Source organism: Ovis aries, chromosome 25 (assembly GCF_016772045.2).
Source record: "Ovis aries strain OAR_USU_Benz2616 breed Rambouillet chromosome 25, ARS-UI_Ramb_v3.0, whole genome shotgun sequence".
Lineage (NCBI taxonomy): Eukaryota > Metazoa > Chordata > Mammalia > Artiodactyla > Bovidae > Ovis > Ovis aries.
Window position 1 is genome coordinate 12,319,455 of NC_056078.1, and position 27,917 is coordinate 12,347,371.

At 38.4% G+C, this 27,917-nt stretch overlaps 1 protein-coding gene across 9 annotated transcripts; it reads left to right on the forward strand.

Annotated features, from left to right (window-relative positions):
- On the forward strand, positions 1-27,860 carry ZNF25 (zinc finger protein 25). 9 transcript variants are annotated; one of them, XM_060406562.1, is made up of 8 exons: positions 443-655; positions 1,135-1,333; positions 2,090-2,161; positions 2,269-2,381; positions 21,328-21,454; positions 21,748-21,843; positions 23,682-23,745; positions 24,521-27,860. In XM_060406562.1, the coding sequence occupies exons 4-8, from the start codon at positions 2,367-2,369 to the stop codon at positions 25,572-25,574; spliced, it is 1,356 nt and encodes a 451-aa protein (XP_060262545.1). In that variant the 5' UTR covers positions 443-655; positions 1,135-1,333; positions 2,090-2,161; positions 2,269-2,366; the 3' UTR covers positions 25,575-27,860. The 9 variants fall into 9 exon arrangements, with proteins under 9 accessions (XP_042097116.1, XP_042097114.1, XP_060262545.1 ...); XM_060406564.1 differs by having other exon boundaries at positions 443-553; XM_060406563.1 differs by lacking the exon at positions 2,090-2,161.
- Positions 27,861-27,917: the final 57 nt, after the last annotated feature.

A 27,917-nucleotide genomic window follows, 5' to 3' on the forward strand; every position in this document is an offset into this window, starting at 1 on the left:
AGTGGTCGCCATTGTCCACCTAACGCCCCCGGGGGGAGAGGACTCAGGAGCCTCCAGGTCCGCTCGGCGCCGCAGAGGGCGGGCCTGGAAGCTGCGCGGGCCAGGAGCGGAGGCCGAGCCCCTGCAGGTGTGTCGGAGGCCTCACTACGGGCGCTAGGCCGGGTTGGGGGGAAGCCGGGTTTCCGCGGCTGCGCCGAGTCGGGAAATCTGGCAGCCGACGGCCGCCCCATTCTGCGCGCGGACTGCTCTTCGAGGAGGCCTGGGGAGGAGGCCAGGCAAGGGGCCTGGCGGAGGGACGGTTGTCTGCCGCCCCGTTCCTCTCCAGGAGCCACGTTTCTCGACCTGCGTGAAAGGGGTGGCTGGCGGAGGGCTGGGGCGCGCGCGAGAACGGCCGATTGTGCGCGCGAGAACGGCCGATTGTGACGTGTATCCCAAGCCCGTCACGTCCGCGCCGGCGCGTGGGCGGCGCTGGCTGCTGGAGACGTGGCGCTGTGAAACCAGGGGGACCTGGGCTCGACTCCAGAGCCCGCCGGTAAATGGGCAGGTTAATCCGGTAGGACTCTGATACTCATCTGTAAGAGTACAATAGCCGTTAGGGTCGTTTCTTGTATTAAATAAGGTAGTGTATATGAAGTATGATAAGGCTTCAATAAAGGTGAGCTGCTTTTCTCATTATGCTGTTCTTTTCATTATTGGCTCATTTAATAATAACCATCCTTTGAATCGGTATTAACCACCTCCATTTAATAAATACAGATCCTAAAGGTTCAGAGAGATAAACTGGTTTAGCCATCATTAGCAGGTGGGATTTAAATTCTGATTTGTTTTACTCCGTATTCATGCTGTTTCCCACCCTGAAGTTTTATTTAATACTGTGATTGTCCCTGAGTACCACCAGCGTGTCGTGGATCTAGGTCTTACCTTAGTCGCTCAGTCGTGGCTGACTCTTTGGGAGCCCATGGACTGCAGCCCACCAGGCTCCACTGTCCATGAGATTTTACAGAAAAGGATGCTGGAGTGGGTTGCCATTTCCTTCTCCAGGAATCTTACTTTACAGTATTCTATTTTCCTTAGAACCCCTGTGTAAAAGGTTAATTAAGGCCCTTCTGCATTCTCTGACCTGTGTATTCTCAGATGGCTGTTAAACATGTAAATTTAAACCATAGTTGAAACCCTGAATTTTAAGTTTTACTGGAGAAGCTAAGAATCGTATCCAAGCCAGGTCGGAAATGGGACAGACTTTTTAAAAAGATGAAAACTGCAATTTCATCCATGCTCCATATTGTGAAGGTGATATCATACGGCCTCTGATTGGATGGTGCATCTAGACTTAGTAAGTAGATGTTTTGTAAGTACCAGGGCAGCTGGAAGTGGTATCCTCTGCATATGGGAAGGACCTCACATTATGGCATCTAGTTAACTTTTGCTCGCTACATGATGAAGTGCCTGTTTGGGGATTATGCTGCCAAATTGTTGTTTTAGAAGTGAAATTTGTGTCACTGTGAAGAGATTAGATGGCTATGTCAGAATTCATCAAGGCCTATCTGCACTTTATTTGCTCTAGGCCCCAGTCCAAGGTTGGAGGGGACAGTGCATTCCCCGGTTCTATTGTATCTGTGGTGTTGAATTGAAGATTTACAGAATTAGAATAGTACATGATTGTTTAAAATTACCTAATTCCTTCTCATGTTAAAGATAAAAGCATAGAACTAAGACCATCACTAGGTTTGTTAATAGAGCTTAGCAGAGCTGGAGCCTCCTTGTCACTATACCATTTATAGTCAAAGTTTTTGAAAAAGTGATTTTGGAGAAAATGAAATTTAGGAAGAAGAAACATCCTATTTTTGAGAGCTTTGAAGACTTTCTAACCTTGTGGGGTTTATAGTATTGATAGGCAAAATTGTTATGTAACTTAAAGATTTTCCATATTAAGAGATATTTCTCTTTACAAACATTATTTGTAATGCCATTATAGAGTTCCATACTTTGGATATGTTATATACCTTGATTAACTAATTTTCTATTATTGGACATATAAGTTTTCAATTGTTTGTATTATTTAGTAATGGACACATAATTTTTGAAACAGCCAATAGGAAAAACATGTTTAGATTCAAAAATGTCCAGATTCATCAAGATTATATGAGTCACCAATGGACAGGTGGGTACTCCTTTATCATGGTCCTTCCTATTCCTTCTTGTGGCTCAAAGGGACATTTTCCCAGAGGTTTATCTTTTACTAAAATGTTGTATGTAAATTTCTCACAGGTGATCCTGACTTCAAGATAAGATCTCTTAGGACTTCTGTCTTTCAGCTTTTCCTGTCCTGACTTCATAGTTTCTATACTTTCCAATAGCAGCAGAAAATGAACAAGTACAGGGTGAGTCATTTATTTACCTCTTTCTTTATTTCACTCTGTGTGTAAGTTTTCAGTGAGTTTTATGAGAGAGCCCATATATTAAATTAGAAAAGTGGAAATCATTAAAAATCACCTTTGGGGAAGATATTGTTTGAATACAACAACAGTTACAAGGTGTGTTCTGGGAACCCCAAGACCCTTCAGTGAGTCTGTGAGGTCAAAACATAATGTGTGTGCTCAGTCGTCCCTGACTCTCTGCAACCCCATGGTCTATAGCCCTCCATATTCCTGTCCATGGAATTTTCCAGGCAAGAATAGTGGAGCAATTTGCCATATCCTTCTCCAGGGTTTTCTCAACCCAGGGATCGAACCCAGATCTCCTACACTGCAGGCAGATTCTTTACCATCTGAGCCATGAGGGAAGCCCCTCAGAACATAATGCTGCTGCTGCTAAGTCACTTCAGTCGTGTCTGACTCTGTGCGACCCCACAGACGGCAACCCACCAGGCTCCGCCGTCCCTGGGATTCTCCAGGCAAGAACACTGGAGTGGGTTGCCATTTCCTTCTCCAATGCATGGAAGGGAAAAGTGAAAGTGCAGTCGCTCAGTCGTGTCCAACTCTTTGCAGCCCCATGGACTGCAGCTTACCAGGCTCTTCCGTCCATGGGATTTTCCAGGCAAGAGTACTGGAGTGGGTTGCCATTGCCTTCTCTGTCAAAACATAATACCAGGGCACAAATTGGCTTTTACACTGATGAAATTAGCACTGATAGTATAAAAGCACAGCTGCCTGTCTGGCATAAATCAGGATGATGACACCAATGACATTATATTCCTCCATAATAGGTTGCGTAGTTAAAAAAAATTGCCACCTTTACTTAAGGATGTCTTTGATGAAACAGTAACAATTATTAATTTGATTAAATCTTGACCTTTGAGTACACATCTTTTTCTTACCCAGTGGGATGAAATGGAAAGTTCATAAATTTCCTGCATACTGGTATATGATGGTTGGTTGTCTTGAGGAAAAGCACTTACAGTGATAGATATGTGAGCTCACCTAGCCACTTTTTTTCATGAACTCTTGTTTTTATGTGAAAGAGCAACTGACATAAAAACTATGGTATTCACGTGGTATTCATACATTTTCTCAAAAATGAGTGAAGTGAGCCTGTCAAATGATGGAAAATACCTGTTTGTATTTGTTGCTAACATTAAAAGTGCTTTCAAGTGAAAATCAGAATGTTGGAAAACTTGCCAAGTTAACAGATGCTAATATATAAAGATTTTTCTGATGAGATTGATAAAAGTATTAATGAATGTGATTTTTAATGTTAAGAAAGTGTGTCAATATTTCTGATGTATTTCTGATGTATGTGCTCAAAGGTAAACTCAAGCAATGTAAGAGAACAGCATGTTAAAAGTGAGGAAGAAGGAGTAAGTTGATTAGGGAATAACACCCTAAAAAGTAATATTTGAGGAATATCTTGAATTAAATGAGATATCCAGGTAGAAATCTGGAGGAAAAGCATTCTTCACAGATGGAAAAGCAGATGCAGACACCATGAGGCATGGTCCAGAAACAGTATTTAGGACATTGAAACTAGAGAGAGGTGAACTTGGGAGACAGCAGTGAAACTTAAGGTCTGAGAGGTACAGGGAGTAGAATATGCAGGATTTTATTGGCTATAGAAATTAATTTTTTATTCATTAAATTATTTAAAAACTCATACTTTATGCAGTCAAAGTAATATACATAACATATAGGTATAATTTAGGGAATACTAATTAAGTAATACTACTCTATGTCCTGTCTGACTTAAGCAATGAAAATTACCCTGTGTGCCCTTCCTTAAGATCTCATCCTACCATTAACCAGAGAAAATTCTGAATTTTGTGGTAACCATTTCTTTGCTTTTTGAATGTAATTTTTAAAAACAAAACAGTATACTTAGCAATTAATGAAATTCCTGGCCCTTTGGTAAGTGCTTGATGTAGTTTGTCTTACATAGTCCTCTCAGCCAACTTGGGAAGTGTTATTACCACCATGCCATAAATTTTCAGTGTGGAAATTTTCTTTTATTGACTAGAAATCATAGCCTTTGGGCTTGAATGTGGGAAAAATAGAGACTCTAGAAAGAGGGAAAATTTTAACCTATTCTACAGTTCTGCTTTGGTCAGTATTGAACACATTTAAAATTTTTCCTTATAGTATTAATTCAGGGGTGGCACGTGACATTTTTCTTACGTTAGTCTCTGTAACTTACTGCTGAACGGTCAGTTTGGGACAACAGAAATAATTGGTAACCTTTTTATTTTCTGAAATAATTTCAAGTGCAGTCATCACTACAAACTCTTGGAAAAGTTTATTTTATGCAGAGAGTTTGATTTTTTAAGGCATTTTCGCCAAATTAGAAGATCTTTAATTATTTCTTGCATCTCTCAAGTTCTACTGGCATCAGCTTTTATCTGTTTGAAAATAGCGTTTTTAGTTACTGTTTTTATTCTGCTTGCCTGTTTTAGTGAGGGTCTGCTGGTAGAAATTCTCAGTTTTCTCTATATGAAATATCTACAAAGAGCTTTTTATTGTGTGTGGAAATCTTGGTTGACAGTTTTTACCTTTTAAAACATTGAAAAGCATTCACTGTCTTCTACTACTAGTACTATTGAAAATTCACCTGTTAACTTTGAAGTAAATTTGTCTGTTTGGGGCTAGCTGCTTTTTAAGATAACTTTTATTCTAGTATGTTTTATATATATTTCTTTTTATCCTAATGAGATTTATTGTACTTCCTTTGGATTGAGTATTTGAGTATTTTGAGTTTTGCATTGTTTCTTCTTTATTGACTTTGAAGCTTTACGTGTTATTTTGTTTACTCCTTAGTCTGGAGATTACAACATGCACCATTAAAATAATGGTGTCTTCAAATACTATACTCATGAACAGTGTAATGAACTTTTATCAGTATAATTCTCTTTATACCCTCACACCTTATGGTCCTTGTATCTTTTATATTTTTTAACCCCAAATACTTGTTATTTTGCTTTAAACAATATTAATATTCTAAAGAAACATGTGTGCACATGTGTAACTAACTCTTACCGTTTATATATATATCTGCTTTGGGAGCTCATTATTCCTTCCTACAGGTCTACGGTTCTCTCTGGTATATATTCCCTTCAGTCTAAGCAGCTTATTTTATTATTTCATGTATTACTTCCGCACTGATGGTGACAAATCTACTTAGCTAGTCTTTATTTCACTGTGGTTTTTGAATGATATTTTGCTAGGTATAGAACTGTGTTGAGAGTTTTCTGTTTCTGCATTTTTAGGATTTCTTTGTCCTCTGGCTTCTGTGGTTTTTGATGAGAAGCTTGTCTTCATCTTCCTTTTATCCACCTGAATATAATGTGTTTTCTCCTCTGTGCTTCAGATTTTCATTCTATCTTTAGTTTTCAATAGTTAGACCATGATGTACATAGGCATGATTTGTTCTGTATTTACCTCTTTTGAAGAATGACAACGATTTATGGGTTGTTACCTTTTATCATTATTTTTTAATTCTCAGAACTCACTCTTCAGACATTTTCTTTGCCCCATCCTCTTTTTCTTTCTAAAATTCCAGTTACACAAATATTGAACTATGTACATACTGTCCCAAATGTTCAGATGATCTATCTAGTTGAGGTTTGTTTTGTGTGTGGGGTCCCTTGGGTTGGCTGTTTCTATTCAGCTGACCTTTTTCAAGTTTATGGCTTCCTTCATTTGCTCTGTCAGTGTTCTTCATTCATAAGCCTATAAAATCTACATCTGATATTGTGTTATTCAGTTCTAAAAATTCCTGTTTTTTTCTCTTTGTTTTTCTTAATCTGCTAATATTCCCCATTATTTCATTTGTATTTTCTATTTTTTTTAGTAGGTCATTTAATTCTATTTATTTTGTTTTATTGTAATTACTTTAAAGTCCTTATCTACTAATCGCAACATCCAGGTTAATCTGTAGGTCTGTTTCAGTAGGCTCCCTTGTTCAGTATGAATCAAAATTTTCTACTTCTTTGCATGTCTCCTATTTCTTTATTTTGTGCTAGACATTATGTGTGAAAGTACAGTAGAGATTGAAGTAAACAATACCTCCAGAAAAAGGCACATCCCTTCCTCTGCTTGCTAAATCACATATGTAGCTGAGCTGGTCCTGGGCTTTAGTTAGACACAGTTCTTCGCCAACATCAGATGATTTGAGGGCAGTATCAAGGCTTTCCCTTCAGCAGGGATTGGGTGGTGAACACTACCAAAGCTCCATTGATGTGCTTTATAGCGTAGAATTCAGCTTTTCTTTCAGGTGACTGAGGAGTTCCTGCCCTGTAGAGCTTTTAGCACCTGAGATGTCTCTTTCTGCCCCAGTGCCCTGCTCCCAACCTTTGGAGGGTTGTTGCCATGCACTTAGGGAAAAACATCTACTTCTGCTTTATTGACTACACCAAAGCCTTTGACTGTGTGGATCACAACAAACTGGAATATTCTTAAAGAAATGGAAATACCAGACCATCTTACCTGCCTCCTGAGAAATCTGTATGCAGGTCAAGAAGCAACAGTTAGAATTGGAAGTGGAACAACGGACTGGTTTAAAATTGGGAAAGGAGTACATCAAGGCTGTGTATTCAGTTTGGTTCAGTTCAGTCACTCATTCGTGTCTGACTCTTTGTGACCCCATGGACTGCAGCATGCCAGGCCTCCCTGTCCATCACCAACTCCTGGATATTACTCGAACTCATGTCCATTGACTCGGTGATGCCATCCAACCATATCAACCTCTGTCATCCCCTGTGTATTGTCACCCTGCTTATTTAACTTATATGCAGAGTACGTCATGCAAAATGCTGGGCTGGATGAAGCACAAGCTGGAATCAAGATTGCAGGGAGAAATATCAATAACCTGGTGTCAACCATGCAGATGACACCACCCTTATGGCAGAAAGTGAAGAGGAACTAAGCCTCTTGATGAAAGAGAAAGAGGAGAGTGAAAAATCTGGCTTGAAACTCAACATTCAAAAAACTAAGATCATGGCATCTGGTCCCATTACTTATAGATGGGGAAACAGTGGAAACAGTGGCTGACTTTATTTTTCTGGTGGGGGGAGACTCTAAAATCACTGCAGATGGTGACTGCAGCCATGAAATTAAAAGACACTCCTTGGAAGAAAAACTATGACCAACCTAGGCAGCACATTTAAAAGCAGAGACATTACTTTGCCAACAAAAGTCCATCTAGTCAAAGCTATGGTTTTTCCAATAGTCATGTATGGATGTCAGAGTTGGACCATAAAGGAAGCTGAGCACCAAAGAATTAATGCTTTTGAACTGCGGAAGAATTGATGCTTTTGAACTGTGGTGTTGGAGAAGACTCTTGAGGGTCCCTTGGACTGCAAGGAGATCAAACCAGTTAATCCTAAAGGAAATCAGTTCTGAATATTCATTGAAAGTACTGATGCTGAAGCTGAAGCTCCAATACTTTGACCACCTGATGCAAAAAGCTGACTCGTTGGAAAAGACCCTGATGCTGGGAAAGATCAAAGGCAGGAGGAGAGGGAGTGAAAGAGGATGAGATGCTTGGATGACATCACCAACTCAATGGACATGAGTTTGAGCAAGCTCTGGGAGTTGGTGATGGACAGGGAAGCCTGGTGTGCTGCAGTCCATGGGGTCACAAGGAGTCGGACACGACTGAGCGACTGAACTGACTGATGGGGGGAGATAGTATTTGTATTTCAGAGCATCCATATAAATTATGCTTTCCTTTGGTTCCAGAAACTGCTTCCCCAGCTTAAAATAAACATCACTTTGTGACATTTGATAGGAAGTAAAGAAGTTCTGCAGATACAAAGCTTCTGTTTGGGGACCTCTTGAACATGAAATCCCCATTCAGTTACCAGGTAGTGTCAACCGGCAAGTTGGTGTTGGCTTGCTTTGTGACCAGAGTTCTTAGAGATTCTGATATATCACACAAGATCATAAGCAAACATTAAATGTTTATTAAAAGTTGAACAGTTTCCTCTCTTATGTGCTTGCCCTGAAGAATGAAATAAACTGTGGTTTTCTGTTCACTTTTGAAATATTTATCTCTTTTGAATTTTTTCCTTTGTTTACCTTTAGATTCTCAAATCTCTGACTTTAGAAAACAGTTTTCTAGGTTAGGGGCTTGTTCTCATTGTTAAGGTAAGATCAGTTTCTCTTTCGCTCCTCTACATTCTATTAAGGAATTGTTTCTTTATCCTTATTTTAGAGATGCTAGCCCTGAGGTGCTTTTGCTTTACATTTTTATCCTGACTGTGAAATTGGAAAATGCCCTGAAAATTCTAAGCAGGGGTAGGACTTATCTCAATTAATTTCACTTTTTTCTTGGATCTTTTAAAAATATTTATTTTTGGCTGTGTTAGACCTTCATTACTGTGCAGACTTTCTCTAGGTGCAGCAAATGGGGGCTACTCTCTAGTTGAGGTGTGTGGGTTTCTCTTGCTGCAGAGCATGGACTCTAGGGCATGTGGGGATTCAGTAGTTTTGGTTCCCAAGCTCTAGAGCACAGGCTGAAGAGCTGTGGCATGTGGGCTATTCCCAGATCAGGGATGAAACCCGTGTCTCCTGCATTGGCAGATGGATTCTTTATCATTGAGTCACCAAGGAAGCCCTTGGATCTTTACCCTTCAAATTCTAGTGCTTAAGTTAATATTTGATGCTTTCATATAGCTGCCTTTATTGTGTTTGTGGTAGGTTGCTTTTTGCTTTGCTTTTTCTTTTTCAAAATTCAAGTGTAGTTGATTTATTTATAATTGTAGTAAGATACACACAACAAAATTTACCATCATAACAAATTTTAAATGTATAGCTTTGTAGCATTAAGTATATTCACATTGTTGAGCAACTGTCACCACTATCCACCTCCAGAACTCTCTTCATCATCCCAGACTGAAACTCCACACACATTAAACTATAACTCCCATTCCCCCCATACTTTGGGAAACACCATTCTACTTTCTGTCTGTATGAATTTGACTACTCCAGGTACCTTATATAAGTAGACTCCTATAGTATTTGTCCTGGCTTATTTGACTCAGAACAGTGTCTTTAAGGCTCATCCAATGTTGTAGCATGTCACAGGATTCCCTTCTTTTTAGGGCCAAATAATATTCCATTGTTTGATACATATTACATTTTGCTTATGTAATATACATAATTTTGTTTACATTTGTTGGTGGACATCTTGGTTACTTGTACATTGTAGCTATTGTGAATAATGCTTTTATTATGAACATTGGTGTACAAATATCTGTTTGTGTCCCTGCTTTGAATTCTTTTGTATACATAACTAGAAGTGGGATTGCTGGATCATATGGTAATTCCCTGGTGGCTCAGCAGTTTTAAAGAATCTGCCTGCCAATGCAGGAGACACGAGTTTGATCCCTGGTCAGAAAGATCCCCTGGAAGAGGAGATGGCAGCCCACTCCAGTATTCTTTCCTGGGAAATCCCACAGACAGAGAAGACTGGTGGACCACAGTCCATGGGGCTGCAAAAGAGTTGGATGTGACTTGTTGACTAAACAATAAGAATTCAGTTGTATGTGTGTACCCCATATACCAGTTGAAAAATATATAGGTTGTTTTGGTTTGGGGGGACAATTACGAAAAGAGCTGTTACAAACATTTGCATTCAGATGTTTGTGTGTACCCAGATTTTAATTTCTCTTTGGGTAAATACTTCAGCATGTGCTTACTTGGTCATATGGTATTGTTATAATTAACTTTATAAGAAACTGCCAAATTGTTTTCTTGAATAGCTTGTGCTCTTACTGCAGTGTATCAGAGTTCCACTTATTTCCCATTCTTGTCAGCACTTGGTATTTCAGTTTGCTTTTTTTCTAAAATTATTTAGATAGGTGTGCTTTGCTATCCCATTGTGGTTTTAATATGCATTCTTCTAATGACTAATAATACTGAAAATCTTTTGATGTGCTTATGTTAGCCATATATCTTCTATTGTTAAGTGTCTCTTCAAATCTTCTGTTCATTTTTAAATTGGGCTGTTTTCTTAATGAATGTTCAAAATTCTTTATGTATTCTGTATACAAGAACAATACTTTGTTAGATTTGTGATTTTCAAATATTTTCCTTACTATTTGTGGCTAATCTTTTATTCATCTAACAGTGTATTTCATGAAAATGTGATGAACTCCAGACTTTTCTTTTTAATTTCTTTTGGTATCATGTCTAAAATGTCTTTAAAGTCACAAAGACTTTTCTTTTAAAAAAATTTTGTAGTTTAACATTTTATATTTAGATCTGTACTTGATTTTTCTATGAAGAATAAGTTACTGACTAAGGTTCATTTTTGTGTATGGATCCTCATTTTTTTTATTGCCATTTATTGAAAAGCAAATGATATATGTTATCTTAACACATATTAACTTAGCATGAATATGATGCAGAAAAAATTAAAGATGTGTATGTACATGAGTTAATATGCAAACTTACATGTACTTACTGTCTGCTGAGAGGGCCTATAAGCAGTGACATCTCAGTAACCATGAGCAAAACTTGCACACAGATCTTTGTTTCTAAATATCATTCTACAATAAAGGGAACCAGAATTTCACAGAGAAAATGATTGATTCTAGGGCAAAGGCAAGGTTAACATAAAATAAGCCCAGAGCACTTTGTAGTATTAGAAATTAAGGACTTCTGAAAAGCAGTGATGGGAACATGTCAAATGGACATAGGCACCAACCCCAAAGAGCTTCTCATGGCAAGTCCAGTTCAGTCATTCAGTAGTGTCCGACTCTTTGCGACCCCATGAACCACAGCACGCCAGGTCTCCCTGTCCATCACTAATTCCCGGAGTTTACCCAAACTCATGTCCATTGAGTCGGTGATGCCATCCAACCATCTCATCCTCTGTCGTCTCCTCCTCCTCCTGCCCTCAATCTTTCCCATCATCAGGGTCTTTTCAAATGTGTCAGCTCTTTGCGTCAGGTGGCCAAAGTATTGGAGTTTCAGCATCAACATCAGTCCTTCCAATGAACACTCAGGACTGATCTCCTTTAGGATGGACTGGTTGGATCTCCTTGCAGTTCAAGGGACTCTCGAGTCTTCTCCAACACCACAGTTCAAAATCATCAGTTCTTCAGCACTCAGCTTTTTTTATAGTCCAACTTTCACACCCATACATGACCACTGGAAAAACCATAGCCTTGACTAGACAGACCTTTGTTGACAAAGTAATGTCTCTGCTTTTTAATATGCTGTCTAGGTTGGTCATAACTTTCCTTTCAAGGAGTATGCATCTTTTAATTTCATGGCTGCAGTCAACATCTGCAGTGATTTTGGAGCCCCCCCAAAATAAAGTCAGCCACTGTTTCCTAGTCTATTTGCCGTGAAGTGATGGGACTAGATGCCATGATCTTAGTTTTCTGAATGTTGAGCTTTAAGCCAACTTTTTCACTCTCCACTTTCACTTTCATCAAGAGGCTCTTTTGTTCTTCACTTTCTGCCATAAGGGTGGTGTCATCTGCATATCTGAGGTTATTGTTATTTTTTCCAGCAATCTTGATTCCAGCTTGTGTTTCTTCCAGCCCAGCGTTTCTCATGATGTACTCTGCATTTAAGTTAAATAAGTAGGGTGACAAGATACAGCCTTGACATGCTCCTTTCCTGTTTGGAACCAGTCTGTTGTTCCATGTCCAGTTCTAACTGTTGCTTCCTGACCTGCATACAGGTTTCTCAAGAAGCAGGTCAGGTGGTCTGGTATTCCCATCTCTTTCAGAATTTTCCACAGTTTATTGTGATCCACACAGTCAAAGGCTTTGGCATAGTCAATAAAGCAGAAATAGATGTTTCTCTGGAACTGTCTTGCTTTTTCGATGACCCAGTGGATGTTGTCAATTTGATCTCTGGTTCCTCTGCCTTTTCTAAAACCAGCTTGAACATCTGGAAATTCATGGTTCATATATTGCTGAAGCCTGGCTTGGAGAAGTTTGAGCATTACTTTACTAGTGTGTGAGATGAGTGTAATTGTGCAGTAGTTTGAGCATTCTTTGGCATTGCTTTTCTTTGGGACCAGAATCAAAACTGACCTTTTCCAGTCCTGTGGCCACTGAACTTATAACAAAGCTGGAACAATCTGAGCAACAAAATAAATAACATGGTATTGGATTCTAACCCTAAGCAATAAATATTTGAGACCATAGTGATATAAGTAAATGATTGAATAAATAAATAGGAAGAAGAGAGCCCTCTGAAGAATTTCAAATAATATATCTAGATTCTACCCCTTCTTGGACATGGGACCTATTCCCTCCCTTCTTGAATATGGGCTAGACTTAGTGATTGCTTTCAAAGAATAGAGTATGAAAAGGAGATATAGTTACTTTACAGTGGAGAAAATTGGCAACCACTACCTTAGAAAGTGATCCAGGTTAATCACCTATGATATGATGTACCCCCTGATATACTGTGATAAGAAGGGCTCTGGGTTATTCTCCCAGAGAATCTCAGTCTAATCAAATGGAAAAACACTAGACAAAATCCAAATTAAAAGGCATTCTAAAAAGTATCTGTCTAGTATTTCTCAAAGTTGTCAAAGTCATAAAATACAGGAAAGACTGTCACAAACCATAAGAGATATGACAACTAAATGTAATATAGTATTCTGAATTAGATCATGGGATGGAAAAAGGGACATTAAAGAAAGGACTGGTGAAAGTCTGGAGTTTGATTAAGTGTCCATTGTTCCAGCACTGTTTTCTGAAATGACTGTTTATCCACTGAATTTCTTTTGAACCTTTATCAAAATTATGTGTGGTTCTATTACTGGACACACTATTTTTCTTCCACTGATCCTGAGTGTTTATCCTTTTGCTAATAACACAATTAATACAGCTTTGTGATAAGTATTGAAATCAGGTAGTGGATTTGCTGATATTTTGTTGAAGATTTTTGTATCATAATCATGAGAGATACTGGTTGGTAGTCAATATGCTGGTAAGTGTTTAACGATCAGAGTTTTGGGTACTGAGAGAGAAACCTGTTGTTAACCTATTCCCTCTCCTAGCCCTTGCCTGGAAAATCCCATGGACAGAGGAGCCTGGAAGGCTGCAGTCCATGGGGTTGCTGAGGGTCAGACACGACTGAGCAACTTCACTTTCACTTTCATGCATTGGAGAAGGAAATGGCAACCCACTCCAGTGTTCTTGCCTGCAGAATCCCAGGGATGGGGGAGCCTAGTGGGCTGCCGTCTCTGGGGTCGCACAGAGTCGGACACGACTGAAGCGACTTAGCAGCAGCAGCAGCAGCAGCCCTTGTCTCTGTGCATTTACCCATTCTGAATATTTCATATAAGTGGAATTATATAATATGTACCTTTTCTGTTTGGCTTATTTCATTTAGCATGTTTTCTAAGTTCATTCACCCTATACCTTGTATCAATACTTAATGAAAAATAATATTCCATTGTATGTTTATACCACAATTGTTTATCAGTTCATCCATTGATTGAGATTTATGTAGCTTTCACTTTTTGGCTTTTGTGAATAGTGTCACTATAGCTTTTGTGTACAAGTATCTGTTTTCAAATCTTTTGGGTATGTATCTAGAAGTGGAATTGATGGGTTGTAGCCTTTGACTGTGTGGATCACAATAAACTGTGGAAAATTCTGAAAGAGATGGGAATACCAGACCACTTGACCTACCTCTTGAGAAACCTGTATGCAGCTCAGGAAGAAACAGTTAGAACTGGACATGGAACAACAGACTGGTTCCAAATAGGAAAAGGAGTACGTCAAGGCTGTACATTGTCACCCTGCTTATTTAATTTATATGCAGAGCACATCACGAGAAACGCTGGGCTGGAAGAAGCACAAGCTGGAATCGAGATTGCCGGAGAAATATCAATAACCTCAGATATGCAGATGACACCACTCTTATGGCAGAAAGTGAAGAGGAACTAAAAAGCCTCTTGATGAAAGTGAAAGTGGAGAGTGAAAAAGTTTGCTTAAAGCTCAACATTCAGAAAACGAAGATCATGGCATCTGGTCCCATCACTTCATGGGAAATACATGGGGAAACAGTGGAAACAGTGTCAGACTTTATTTTTGGGGGCTCCAAAATCACTGCAGATGGTGACTGCAGCCATGAAATTAAAAGACGCTTACTCCTTGGAAGGAAAGTCATGACAACCTAGATAGCATATTCAAAAGCAGAGACATTACTTTGCCAAAAAAGGTCCGTCTAGTCAAGGCTATGGTTTTTCCAGCGGTCACGTATGGATGTGAGAGTTGAACTGTGAAGAAAGCTGAGCGCCGAAGAATTGATGCTTTTGAACTGTGGTGTTGGAGAAGACTCTTGAGAGTCCCTTGGACTGCAAGGAGATCCAACTAGTCCATTCTAAAGATCAGTCCTGGGTGTTCTTTGGGAGGACTGATGCTTAAGCTGAAACTGCAATACTTTGGCCACCTCATGCGAAGAGTTGACTCATTGGAAAAGACTCTGATGCTGGGAGGGATTGGGGGCAGGAGGAGAAAGGGACGACAGAGGATGAGATGGCTGGATGGATGGCATCACCAACTTGATGGACGTGAGTCTGAGTGAACTCCGGGAGTTGGTGATGGACAGGGAGGCCTGGCGTGCTGCAATTCATGGGGTCACAAAGAGTCGGACATGACTGAGCGACTGAGCTGAACCGAATGGTAATTGTATATTTAACTTTGCGAGTTACGAACTTTTCCATAGCAGCTGTACCATTTTATATTCCCACAAGCAATGTATAAGGATGACAATTTCTCCACATCCTCCCCATTACCTGTTATTTCTGTTTGTTTTTTTTTTAACACCCATCATAATGAATGGGAAGTGATATCATCGTGGTTTTGATTTGGCTCTTCCCTGAAGACTAATGATGATGTTGAGCATCTTTTCATCTGCTCATTTGTATAACTTAGAGAAATATCTGCTCAATTTCTTTGTTCATTTTTTGCCGGGGTTTTTGTTATTGAATTTTTAAGTATATTTTATATATTCTGGATAATATACCTTTATCAGATATATGATTTGCAAATATTCTATTCTGTGAGTTATATTTTTTTCCTATTTTGGTACTATTCTATGATGCATGCAAATTTTAATTTATTTATTATATTTTCTTGGTTGCCACACTGTGTGGCATATGGGATCTTAGGTTCCAAACCAGGGATCAAACCCATGCCCCTTCTATTGGAACTACAGAGTCTTAACATTAGATCACCAGGGAAGTCCCTGTAAAAGTTTTAAAGTTGATAAGGTCAGTTTATTTTTCTTTTAATGCTTGTACATTTTGGTGTCATATCTTGAATCTGTTGTCAAATTCAAGATAAGGAAATTTATTCCTATGTTTTCTTCTGAGTTTTATATTTTTAGCTCTTAATTTTAGGTCAATGATCAATGTTGAATTAATTTTTTTAAATGCAGTGAGGTAGAGGCCAAGTTTTCTTCTTATGCATGTGGTCATCTAGTTACCAGTGTCATTTGCTGAAGAAATTATTCTTTCTCCATCAAATAGTTTTGACTTCCTTGTTGAAAATGAGGTGGCCATAGATGTATGGTTTTATTTTCAGACTCTCGTTTCTATCTATTGGACAATATGTCTTTCTTTATGCCAGTCACACTGTTTTGATACTGAGGCTTTAATAGTAAGATTTTATTTTTTTAGTATAAATTTATTTATTTTAATTGCAGGCTAATTACTTTACAATATTATATTGGTTTTGCCATACATTGACATGAATCTGCTACGAGTGTACATGCGATCCCCATCCTGAACACCCCCCCACCTCCCTCCCCATACCATCCCTTTGGGTCATCCCAGTGCACCAGCCCTGAGCATCCTGTATCAGGCATCAAACCTGGATTGGCTATTTGTTTCACATATGATAATATACATGTTTCAATGCCATTCTCCCAAATCACCCCACCCTTGCCCTCTCCCACAGAGTCCAAAAGACTGTTCTATACATCTGTGTCTCTTTTGATGTCTCGCATACAGGGTTAAAGTTACAGTCTTTTTAAATTCCATATATATGCGTTAGTATTGGTGTTTTTCTTTCTGGCTTACTTCACTCTGTATAATAGGCTCCAGTTTCATCCACCTCATTAGACTGATACAAATGTATTCTTTTTAATGGCTGAGTAATACTCTATTGTGTATATGGAGAAGGCAGTGGCACCCCACTCCAGTACTGTTGCCTGGAAAATCCCATGGATGGAGGAGCCTGGTAGGCTGCAGTCCATGGGGTTGCGAAGAGTCGGACACGACTGAGCGACTTCACTTTCACTTTTCACTTTCATGCACTGGAGAAGGAAATGGCAACTCACTCCAGTGTTCTTGCCTCGAGAATCCCAGGGACGAGGGAGCCTGGTGGGCTGCTGTCTATGCAGTTGCACAGAGTAGGACATGACTGAAGTGACTTAGCGGCAGCAGCAGCAATACTTCATTGTGTATATGTACCACAGCTTTCTTACCCATTCATCTGCTGATGGACATCTAGGTTGTTTCCATGTCCTGGCTATTATAAACAGTGCTGCGATGAACATTGGGGTACACATGTCTCTTTCAATTCTGGTTTCCTTGGTGTGTATGCCCATCAGTGGGATTGCTGGGTCATATGGCAGTTCTATTTCCAGTTTTTAAAGGAATCTCCACACTGTTCTCCATAGTGGCTGTACTAGTTTGCATTCCCACCTACAGTGTAAGAGGGTTCCCTTTTCTCCACACCGTCTCTAGCATTTATTGCTTGTAGACTTGCATAGCAGCCATTCTGACTGGCGTGAAATGGTACCTCATTGTGGTTTTGATTTGCATTTCTCTGATAATGAGTGATGTTGAGCATCTTTTCATGTGTTTGTTAGCCATCTGTATGTCTTCTTTGGAGAAATGTCTGTTTAGTTCTTTGGCTCATTTTTTGATTGGGTCGTTTATTTTTCTGGAATTGAGCTGCAGGAGTTGCTTGTATATTTTTGAGATTAACTCTTTGTCAGTTGCTTCGTTTGCTATTATTCTCTCCCATTCTGAAGGCTGTCCTTTCACCTTGCTTATAGTTTCCTTTGTTGTGCAGAAGCTTTTAATTTTAATTAGGTCCCATTTGTTTATTTTTGCTTTTATTTCCAATATTCTGGGAGGTGGGTCATAGAGGATCCTGCTATGATGTATGTCGGAGAATGTTTTGCCTATGTTCTCCTCTAGGAGTTTTATAGTTTCTGGTCTTACATGTAGATCTTTAATCCATTTTGAGTTTATTTTTGTGTATGGTGTTAGAAAGTGTTCTAGTTTCATTCTTTTACAAGTGGTTGACCAGTTTTCCCAGAACCACTTGTTAAAGAGATTGTCTTTTCTCCATTGTATATTCTTGCCTCCTTTGTCAAAGATAAGGTGTCCATAGGTGCATGGATTTATCTTTGGGCTTTCTATTTTGTCCCATTGATCTATATTTCTGTCTTTGTGCCAGTACCATACTGTCTTGATGACTGTGGCTCTATAGTAGAGCCTGAAGTCAGGCAGGTTGATTCCTCCAGTTCCATTCTTCTTTCTCAAGATTGCTTTGGCTATTCGAGGTTTTTTGTATTTCCATACAAATTGTGAAATTATTTGTTCTAGCTCTGTGAAAAAATAGTTGATAGCTTGATAGGGATTGCATTGAATCAATAGATTGCTTTGGGTAGTATACTCATTTTCACTATATCGATTCTTCCGCTCCATGAACATGGTATATTTCTCTGTCTATTAGTGTTCTCTTTGATTTTTTTCACCAGTGTTTTATAGTTTTCTATATATAGGTCTTTTGTTTCTTTAGGTAGATATATTCCTAAGTACTTTATTATTTTCGTTGCAATGGTGAATGGAATAGTTTCCTTAATTTCTGTTTCTATTTTCTCATTATTAGTATATAGGAATGCAAGGGATTTCTGTGTGTTGATTTTATATACTGCAACTTTACTATATTCATTGATTTGCTCTAGTAATTTTCTGGTGGAGTCTTTAGGGTTTTCCATGTAGAAGATCATGTCATCTGCAAACAGTGGGAGTTTTATTTCTTCTTTTCCAATTTGGATTCCTTTTCTTTCTTTTTCTGCTCTGATTGCTGTGGCCAAAACTTCCAAGACTATGTTGAAGAGTAGTGGTGAGAGTGGGCACCCTTGTCTTCTTCCTGACTTTAGGGGAAATGCTTTCAGTTTTTCAGCATTGAGGATAATGTTTGCTGTGGGTTTGTCATATATAGCTTTTATTATGTTGAGGTATGTTCCTTCTATTCCTGCTTTCTGGAGGATTTTTTATCATAAATGGATGTTGAATTTTGTCAAAGGCTTTCTCTGCATCTGTTGAGATAATCATGTGGTTTTTATCTTTCAATTTGTTAGTGTGGTGTATTACATTGATTGATTTGCAGATATTGAAGAATCCTTGCATCCCTGGATAAAGCCCACTTGGTCATGATGTATGATCTTTTTAATGTGTTGTTGGATTCTGATTGGTAGAATTTTGTTAATGATTTTTGCATCTATGTTCATCAGTGATATTGGCCTGTAGTTTTCTTTTTTTGTGTCATCTTTTAACAGTAAGATTTTAAGATTGTTTCTTTCCCAATTTTGTTTGACTGTTAGAGGCTGTTTGCAATTCTGTATAAATTTGAGGATTGGCTTTTCTATTTCTGTGCAGGAGTCATTGAAATTTTAATAGCGATTTCATTGATTCTATAAATTCCTTTGAGTAGTACTGTCACCTGAACTATATTAAGTCTTACAGTCTATGAACACATACTATCATTTCTTTTATTTAGGCCTTCTTTAATACTTCCAGTGATGTTTTGCAGTTTTCAGTGTGTAAGTCTTATATACTCCTTGAGTAGATTTATCCCTAGGTATTTTATTCTTTTTGATGCTACATTAAATGGAATTGTCTTAATTTCCCTTTTGGGTTTTCATTACTGGTAAATAGAAACACAACTGATGTTTGTGTGTTGATCTTATAATTCTGAAATGTGCTGACTTTGTTTATTAGCTCTATTTTTGTGGATTCTTAGGGATATTCTTTTTTTTTAATCTGCCAAAAGGGATATGTAGTTTTGTCTTTCACTGTTGAGTATAAAGTTAGCTGGGATAGAGGTGGATTAAAAATATTATCATTTTGAAGGAGTTTCCTTCTATTTCTAGTCTACTAAATGTTTTTTATCATGAAAGTGTTGAATTTTGTCAAATGCTTTTTTGCATCATCTGAAATGATCTACTTTCCCCCCTTTGCTCTGTTAATGTAATTGATTGACTTTAGTATGTTGAGCCATTCTTGAATTCCTGGGATAAATCACACAAAGTCAAGGTGTAAATTATAATCTAATTTTTTTATTTTGCTCGATTTGATTTACTAGTAACTTGTTAAAGGTATTCATAAAAGATATTGTTATTGGGTAGAATGCTTTCTCAACTTCATTTAGTCCTTTTTCTGAGGTTTTGTCCTGTTCTTTTGTGTGGAACATGTTTCTCTGTCTCATTTTGCTTAATCCTCTGTTTTTATATCTATGCATTTGGTAAGTTGGTTACATTTCCCAATCTTAGAGAAGTTATCTTAAGTGGAGATGTTCTGAGAAACCTAGCAGTATATGCTTCTCTGATCATCAGAGCTATAAGCTCTAAGGGCTCCTTATGTATGGGCTACATGAATCCTTCCTTAATGTGGGCTTGACTGTTATGGGCAAACTAGCAGCCAGGGTTGACCCTCAGCCCTGTTGGAAGCCAGATCCTGCCTCATGCAGTGGCTACTGGCCCACTGTTGGGAGAGGCTGGGTCCCTGCCTGGCTGGCTGCATGTCCTATGGCGTTCCTGGACTGGGACCCAGTGCAGCTGACAGAATAGCCTGAAGTGTACTGGGATTGGTGATGGCTCACTGGTCGGCCAGTAAGCCTTCAGCACTAATAGGATAGAGGGACGATTCCAAAATGGTGCTTATTAGAACAAACATCCTTATGGTAGAACAAGCTTCCAAAGTGGCTGCTACCAGTGTCTGTGTCTTCAAGAGAAGTTCCAGTTGCCTGCTGACTCTCCAGGAGGCTCTCCAAGATCTGTAAATGGGTCTGAGCCAGGCTCCCTTCAGATTACTGCCTCTGCACTATGATTTGGACCATGTGAGATTTTGCATATGTCCTTTAGAGTGGAGTGTCTGTTTTCTATAGCCCTCTGGCTCTCAAGTTTTACTGGCCTACAAAGCCAGGTGTTCTGCGAGGTTTGTCTTCCTGGTGCAGGACCCCTTGGCAGGGGAGCCCAATGTGGGGCTTGGACCTCTGACTCTTTGGGGAGAACCTCTACAGTTTTGACTAGCCTCCCATTTGTGGGTCACCTACTCAGGGATGTGGGTCTTGACTACTAGAGAGGTGTCTCCACTCCTCCTATCTAGGTCATTATGGTTCCTTCCTTATATCTTCAGTTGTAGGGAGTCTTTCTTGCTACTCTTCAGATCATTTTCAAAGATAGTTGCTCTGTAAATAGTTGTAATTTCAGTGTGCCTATGGAAGGAGGTGAGCTCAGAGTCTTCCTTCACCATCTTGGCCATTCTTTTTGACCATCTTTTATCTTGTACATACTTCTGTCATAGCACCTGCTATGCATATTGTATTTATGAATTTGATCTTTGCCTCTCTGTTGGAATGTAAGCTCCTTGATGACAAGAATAGTTGCTTTCATTCATCTCTGTATCTCTAGCAGAGTTCTAGGCATGGAGTGATATCTTAGTAAATATATACTGAACAGATATTTTATATATGTGTAAAACAGGGTACAGAGTAGCAGTATATCTTAACTCTCCAGAGTAAATCCTGTAGTTAACACATTAACAGCTAGTTTACCTGTCTTTTTAATGGTACTCTATTTTGATCACTTCAGTTTGAATTGAAATATGTTGTTTCAGGGACCAGTAACATTTAAGGATATTACTGTGGAATTCACCCGGGAGGAATGGAAGTTGCTGGACACTGCTCAGAGGACCCTATATAGAGAAGTAATGCAGGAGAACTACAGTCACCTCATCTCAGTGGGTGAGGAAATCTTCTCCATCTGTAACTTCCAGTAGTTTGCATTTCCTTTCTCACTTACTGGAATTTGTAAATCCCCTGTAGGGTTGAATATTGGCATGGTTTTCAGGGTCAAAGTTGATGAATCCATTTTAGGTACCAGAAAAATACTTGTGTCCCCATGCACTCCCCTAATAGAATAAATTTGCCAAATCTATGTGAGACCTTCATTGTTCTGATCCCAACCTGCACTTCCTTATCCTTCAGAGTTGCTGTATTCCAAGTAATTTGTGTTATTTTATCTTTTCTATTAATAGGCTATTGTGCAAATAGACCAAATGCAATCTTCAAGTTGAAGCAAGGAAAAGAACCATGGATATTAGAAGTACAATTTCCACGTCAGAAAAACCCTGGTAAGTTAGAAAGTATAACTTGTATAAGTGAAGTGAAGTCGCTCAGTCATGTCCGACTCTTTGCAACCCCATAGACTGTAGCCTATCAGGCTCCTCCATCCATGGGATTTTCCAGGCAAGAGTGCTGGAGTGGATTGCCATTTCTTTCTCCATAAGGGGGTTGGAAGTGGTGCCTTTGACTTTTTGAAATTTTTTTTTTCAAGAATCTCTTTTTTAAATGCCCTAAACTTTTGGAAATGATTGAGCATGCTTGATCTGCATATGTAAGCAACATAAATCACATCTCCAGTTTTTGTTCTCCCCATCTAAATTCCCTCTTTTGTGTGGGGCAGATGGAGATAGTTGATTTTTTGTTTAAAAAAAATTCCCTCTTTTGCTTGACATTTTTAAAGTAGATATATTTCTCTTTCACTTAAACTCTCATTTTGTCTTTTTGCTAGAATTTCCAGTTACTCCTTGCCATTAAAGTATGCAGCTATAATCTTAAAGTGTTTATAAAATCTACCTTATAAAATTTTCAAGTACCATTTTTCCTCCTTTCATTAACAATAAAATGTCTTAGATTTTCAGCACCCATTTAAATTTACTATTCTCTCTTTAATCTCTGAAATTGGATTATAAATCATTATGCCTTTCATCAGCTATATTATTTCAGAGCTGATACAAAATACACCTAATTTTCTGTCAAGAACTAGTCTGGCCCTTTATTGCCTGCTGCATCTTATTTTCCCTTCTGGCCCCAAAACATGTGCTAATCTTCATTTTATCTGCTCTCTTAAATGCTTTTTATACATAAGATCTTATTTCATGAGTATCCCAAGTTAACCTTGCACACATCCCTATCAAATAACTATGTTTTCCTTACAAGTGCCATGAAATTCTAACCCCAAATCTCTACTCATAAGCTCACTTTTCTTTCAAGCATTTAAAAATGAATAAACATGAAGGTCTGTAAAGATTCTAGAATGACATTGAATAATTACCCTTTAAAGATCATGTAGAAAATTGAAGCATAGATGTGTGAGCTAAGATGTAAAAGCAGAATAAGACTAGTGTTGAGTCACAGATGCAGTATTTGGCGGTATTGAAAATCTCTGGTGCCACAACTGAGAATTCATTCTGTGGGATGGCTTGTACTCTGCTTTTTCTTAAATCTTTCCTTTTGGATGTGTGTGTTTCTGGGTCTTCTGAACCAGCCAACTAGAAGGAGAAGAATTTTCCTCTAAACATGAGGAAATGGATGTTCTGAGAAGGTCAGTTTAGTGTTCGACATCTAGATTGTTGGGTATGGGCAAAGAAGAATAAAGTGGAAGTTTATAGTCTAATTACTAGAAATCCTAACACTGTAAACTAAGTTTGAGTGGGTAAAGACCTATACTTAGCTCCTTCATCTAATGTAATCTTTCCTTTGATATTTCCAGTGAACACAGTTGTCTACTAATTTTCCTTATCCACCTTACTTACTATTCATTGTCCTTAATGGGCTCACATCGTGCACTATGAGTCTCACATTCTTGTTCAACAGCACTTTGAATACCTTTTGTTTTCTGCTCCCTATTCTTTGTGGGGGTTTTTTTTGTCTTCACTTTCTCCTCCAAGTTTTTAAGGTCATATTTGTAGTGTCAAAGTTATTTGAATTTATAACTAGATCTCTCCCTCTTTGCTATAGCAGGTTTTAGTGTTATTTATATATTTTTTTCTAAGCCCCTGAGATAGAGGAAGTTTGCACTTAAGAACTCCTTCATTTGAGAATAATAGCCTGAAACCTAAGAATCCACCCTATGACCATAATAATGTGTTAAGATGTATAAAGTATTAAATTTTGGATTCCTTTGTAGAAGACCTATGCAATACTCATGACCAAGGAGCAAGATGCCCGGAAAGCCAAGCTGAAAATTCAAGGCAAGTTCAAGAATTCAATTTTGAGATTAGAAGCTTTTTAAGAAGGAGTCTTAATAGGGGTACTGGAAGTGGAACAGCACTGCTGCTGCAGCTAAGTCACTTCAGTCATGTCCGACTCTGTGTGACCCCACAGACGGCAGCCCACCAGGCTCCCCCGTCCCTGGGATTCTCCAGGCAAGAACACTGGAGTGGGTTGCCAGTTCCTTCTCCAATGCATGAAAGTGAAAAGTGAAAGGGAAGTCACTCAGTTGTGTCCGACTGTTAGCGACCCCATGGACTGCAGCCCACCAGGCTCCTCTGTCCATGGGATTTTCCAGGCAAGAGTACTGGAGTGGGGTGCCATTGCCTTCTCCACTAGTTAACGATGAATGAGAAAACTGAAGCAAATTCCAAAGAACATAATCCAAATGGGAAAGCCCTCTTTCATAATAGAGACCTTTTATAATTCAAGATCAGGAGATTAAAACTCTCAAACAGCCTTTTGATTCTTCTTATTTACATAATAATAGAGGCTTTATTATACAAAGTCAAGTTCAGGCAGTTGAGAAACCTGGAGAATATAATGCAAGTGAAATACCTTCTACCAAATGTTAAACCACAGTATATGTCAACATAGAATATTCACAATGGAGAAACCCTATGAATCTAATGAATATTGGAAAAACCTCTAGAAACCAGTTCTCAGAGTTACTTAGAAAATATACACAGCAGACCCAACCCCCACCCCCTCACCCCAAAGTCTTATACATTAACAAATTTGGAAATTTCTCTCTAGGAATGGAGAACTCAAGAAACATCAGAAAACTCATACCAATGAGAAAACCTATAAATGTAATGAATGTGGAAAGTCCTTCTACCAGAAGTCTATCCTCATGATACATGAGCATACTCATTCAAAGGACAAACCCAGCGAATGTGAGAAATCCGACTCTCAGAATGGAGACCTCACAAGACAACCAAAAACTCCTACCAGAGAGAAGACCTATGAATGTAAAGAATGTAAGAAAACTTTCTACCATCTGTCATCTCTCAGTAGACATTTGAGAACTCATGCAGGAGAGAAACCCTACGAATGTAATCAGTGTGAGAAATCCTTCTACCAGAAGCCACACCTCATGGAACATCAGAAAACACACACAGGAGAAAAACCCTTTGAATGTACTGAATGTGGGAAGTTCTTCTATGTTAAGGCATACCTCATGGTACATCAGAAAACACACACAGGGGAGAAACCATATGAATGTAAGGAATGTAGGAAGTCCTTTTCCCAGAAATCACACCTCACAGTACATCAGAGAACACACACAGGGGAGAAACCCTATAAATGTAAGGAATGTGGGAAATTCTTCTCTAGAAATTCACACCTCAAAACTCATCAGCGAACTCACACGGGAGAGAAACCCTATGAATGTAAGGAATGTAGTAAATGCTTCTACCAGAAGTCAGCTTTAACAGTACATCAGCGAACTCATACAGGGGAGAAACCCTTTGAATGTAATAAATGTGGAAAAACCTTTTACTATAAATCAGACCTCACTAAACATCAGAGAAAACACACAGGGGAGAAGCCCTATGAATGTAATGAATGTGGTAAATCTTTCTCTGTGAATTCAGTCCTCAGATTACATCAAAGGACTCACACAGGAGAGAAACCCTATGAATGCAAGGAATGTGGGAAATCTTTCTCTCAGAAGTCACATTTTGTTATACATCAGAGAAAACACACAGGAGAGAAACCCTATGAATGTAAGGAGTGTAAGGAAACATTTTTTCAAAAATCAAAACTCACTGCACATCAGAAGACACACACAGAAGGGAAAAGCTTATAAACAATATCAATTGGAGAATTCTGTCTGAATTTGTCCTTCAGAATAATCAGATAACTAACACAAGACAAAGACATATCATCAATATGAGAAAATTTCAGCCAATTCTTTCATCATGGGGAGAAATTCTATAAATCTGTTAGGGAGAAATTTTCACCATATGTCAGACTTCTACTAAATTTCAGACAACATACATGGTAGAAACACTACAAATGGTAAAACATGAGGGAAACCTCTCTTTGAGAAGTCATACTTTATTGTACAACATTTAAACCATATAAGAGAAATCCTGTAAGAAAAGTGAATATCAGGAAATTTCTGTCAGGGTAGCCATCATAAATGAGGAATTTCTATCAGTATCCTGAGCATTCAGAAATCTTTTTATACCAGTTGAACTCATTAGCACATTCTAAAAGGAGATAATCACAAAGATTACAACCTACATGGAAGGCTTTATCAAGAAGTGATGTTTCAGTGAATGTCAGATCAGTGATATAAACCTTTTTTAAAAATGTTTTAAATATGTGAAACCTTTTAAACACAAATTCTGAGAGAATATGTACAAGGGAACTACTTATACTAGGAGTCATGTTGCAGAAATCTGATTACAAGGTTGTTTTAAAGAAACCTGCAAATGTCAGGTATATGAAGTTTTGTAAAAAGCACAAATAAATTGAAAAATGTGACATCATTAACACATGTGAAAAGTCCTTTAGTATGTAGGACTTATGTGTGAATGTCAGTGTGCTACAGAACACAGACTGTGGATGTTTGATGTGCATGTGAACCCATCCATAATTGTACACAGTGAAATATGTAGCCTTATTTAGTTCAGTAACTTTTATGTGTATGAAGATATCTCTCATTTAGTCTCAGCAGGGACTCCTGTTGTTAACAGAGTGTATATTTAAGTGTAGTATTCTTTTAAAATTATAATGTATCTTTTCCCCCCCTATTTCTGAATGGATATGGATTTTACTGAACTAATCCTTCAGAAAGAATATAAAAATGTTTCTGTAAAATTTGCAACTCTCTTATGGTTGGCCAAATTTTACACTAGGGATACATTTACAGGAAAAAGGCTTCCCTGGTGGCTCAGTGTAAAGAATCTTCCTGCCAGTGCTGGAGATATGGGTTCAGTTTCTGGGTTGGGATGGCAACCCACTTATTCCTGTATTCTTGCCTGGGAAATGTCATGGACAGAGGGGCCTGGAGGGCTCTGGTCAACGGGTTCACAAAAGAGTTGGACATGACTTAGCAACTAAACAACAACAAGTTCATTTTTTAAAATAGCTGAAAATCCCTATACAATAAAAAATAATACTATATGAAGAAATATCTATGTTAGTGTTGTTTTAGCAAGTTGCAGAGCTGTCTGAATTTATATTTTGTATGAGAGTCATAAATGTTCTTCACTACCTTTTTCTTTCTACTAGAAGCAACATGACATAGAGGTTAAGAGTACGGACTTTTGACTCCTACTGCCCAGGCTGTTTCTAGTATGAGGCACACACCTAACCTCTCTGTGCCTCAGTTTCCTTTTTCATAAAAAAGCGATAATAGGATTGCTTTGAGTTGTAAATGAGTTAATATTTTTAAAGCACTTAGAATAGTGTCTGAAACAAAGGAAGAGCTATATGTTAGGTACTATCATAATAATTTGTATTTCTTGAATTATTCTGCAAAATAAAAGGTTGGCTACCAGCATTCGCCCCTCACTTTACTGCTGCAGTGCCTTGCTTTGATTTGGTTGTACATTTTTCTGCAAGTGATTCAGATCTGGCCCACTGCCTGCAATGTTTTACCTTTCTGAATGGTTGAAAAAGATTATTTTGTGATGTGAAAACTATACGATATTCAAACTTATGTGTCTGTAAATTCAACTTTTGTTAGAACACTAATAAAAAATGTTTGTTTTGCCTGTGGCTGCCTTCATATTACAGTAGCAGAGCTGAGTAGGCTGAAGAAGACCATATGCTCCACAGGGACTAAGATACTTTCTGGTACCTTACAAACTCAAGTTTTCTTAGAGCTGAAAGCATCACAGCCAACACAGAGGTATATTTTTATATATGGTATGTGTTTCAGAAATTAGGCATATATCAGTTTGTGGGTAGATGGAGGTTTTTTGCAATATCTTTGTTATGTGCATTATAAGACTACAAGCATTAGAATTGTTTTTCAAAGGTATGTTTTAGCTGCTGGACTGTCATAGTATCAAAACAGATACCCTGATGGAATGTAGCAGTAAATTATGAAATAAACATTGTCTAAATTAATTGATCCCTACTCAACAGTATTCCTATATTTTCTTCTATGTCCATGGCCAGTTTTCCCTGTATCATT

Coding starts and splice junctions, on each gene's coding strand:
- ZNF25 (XM_042241182.2), top strand. Junction 21,844..23,681: donor TCCACGTCAGAAAAACCCTG/GTAAGTTAGAAA, acceptor ATTCCTTTGTAG/AAGACCTATGCAATACTCAT. Junction 23,746..24,520: donor AGCCAAGCTGAAAATTCAAG/GCAAGTTCAAGA, acceptor ATTTCTCTCTAG/GAATGGAGAACTCAAGAAAC.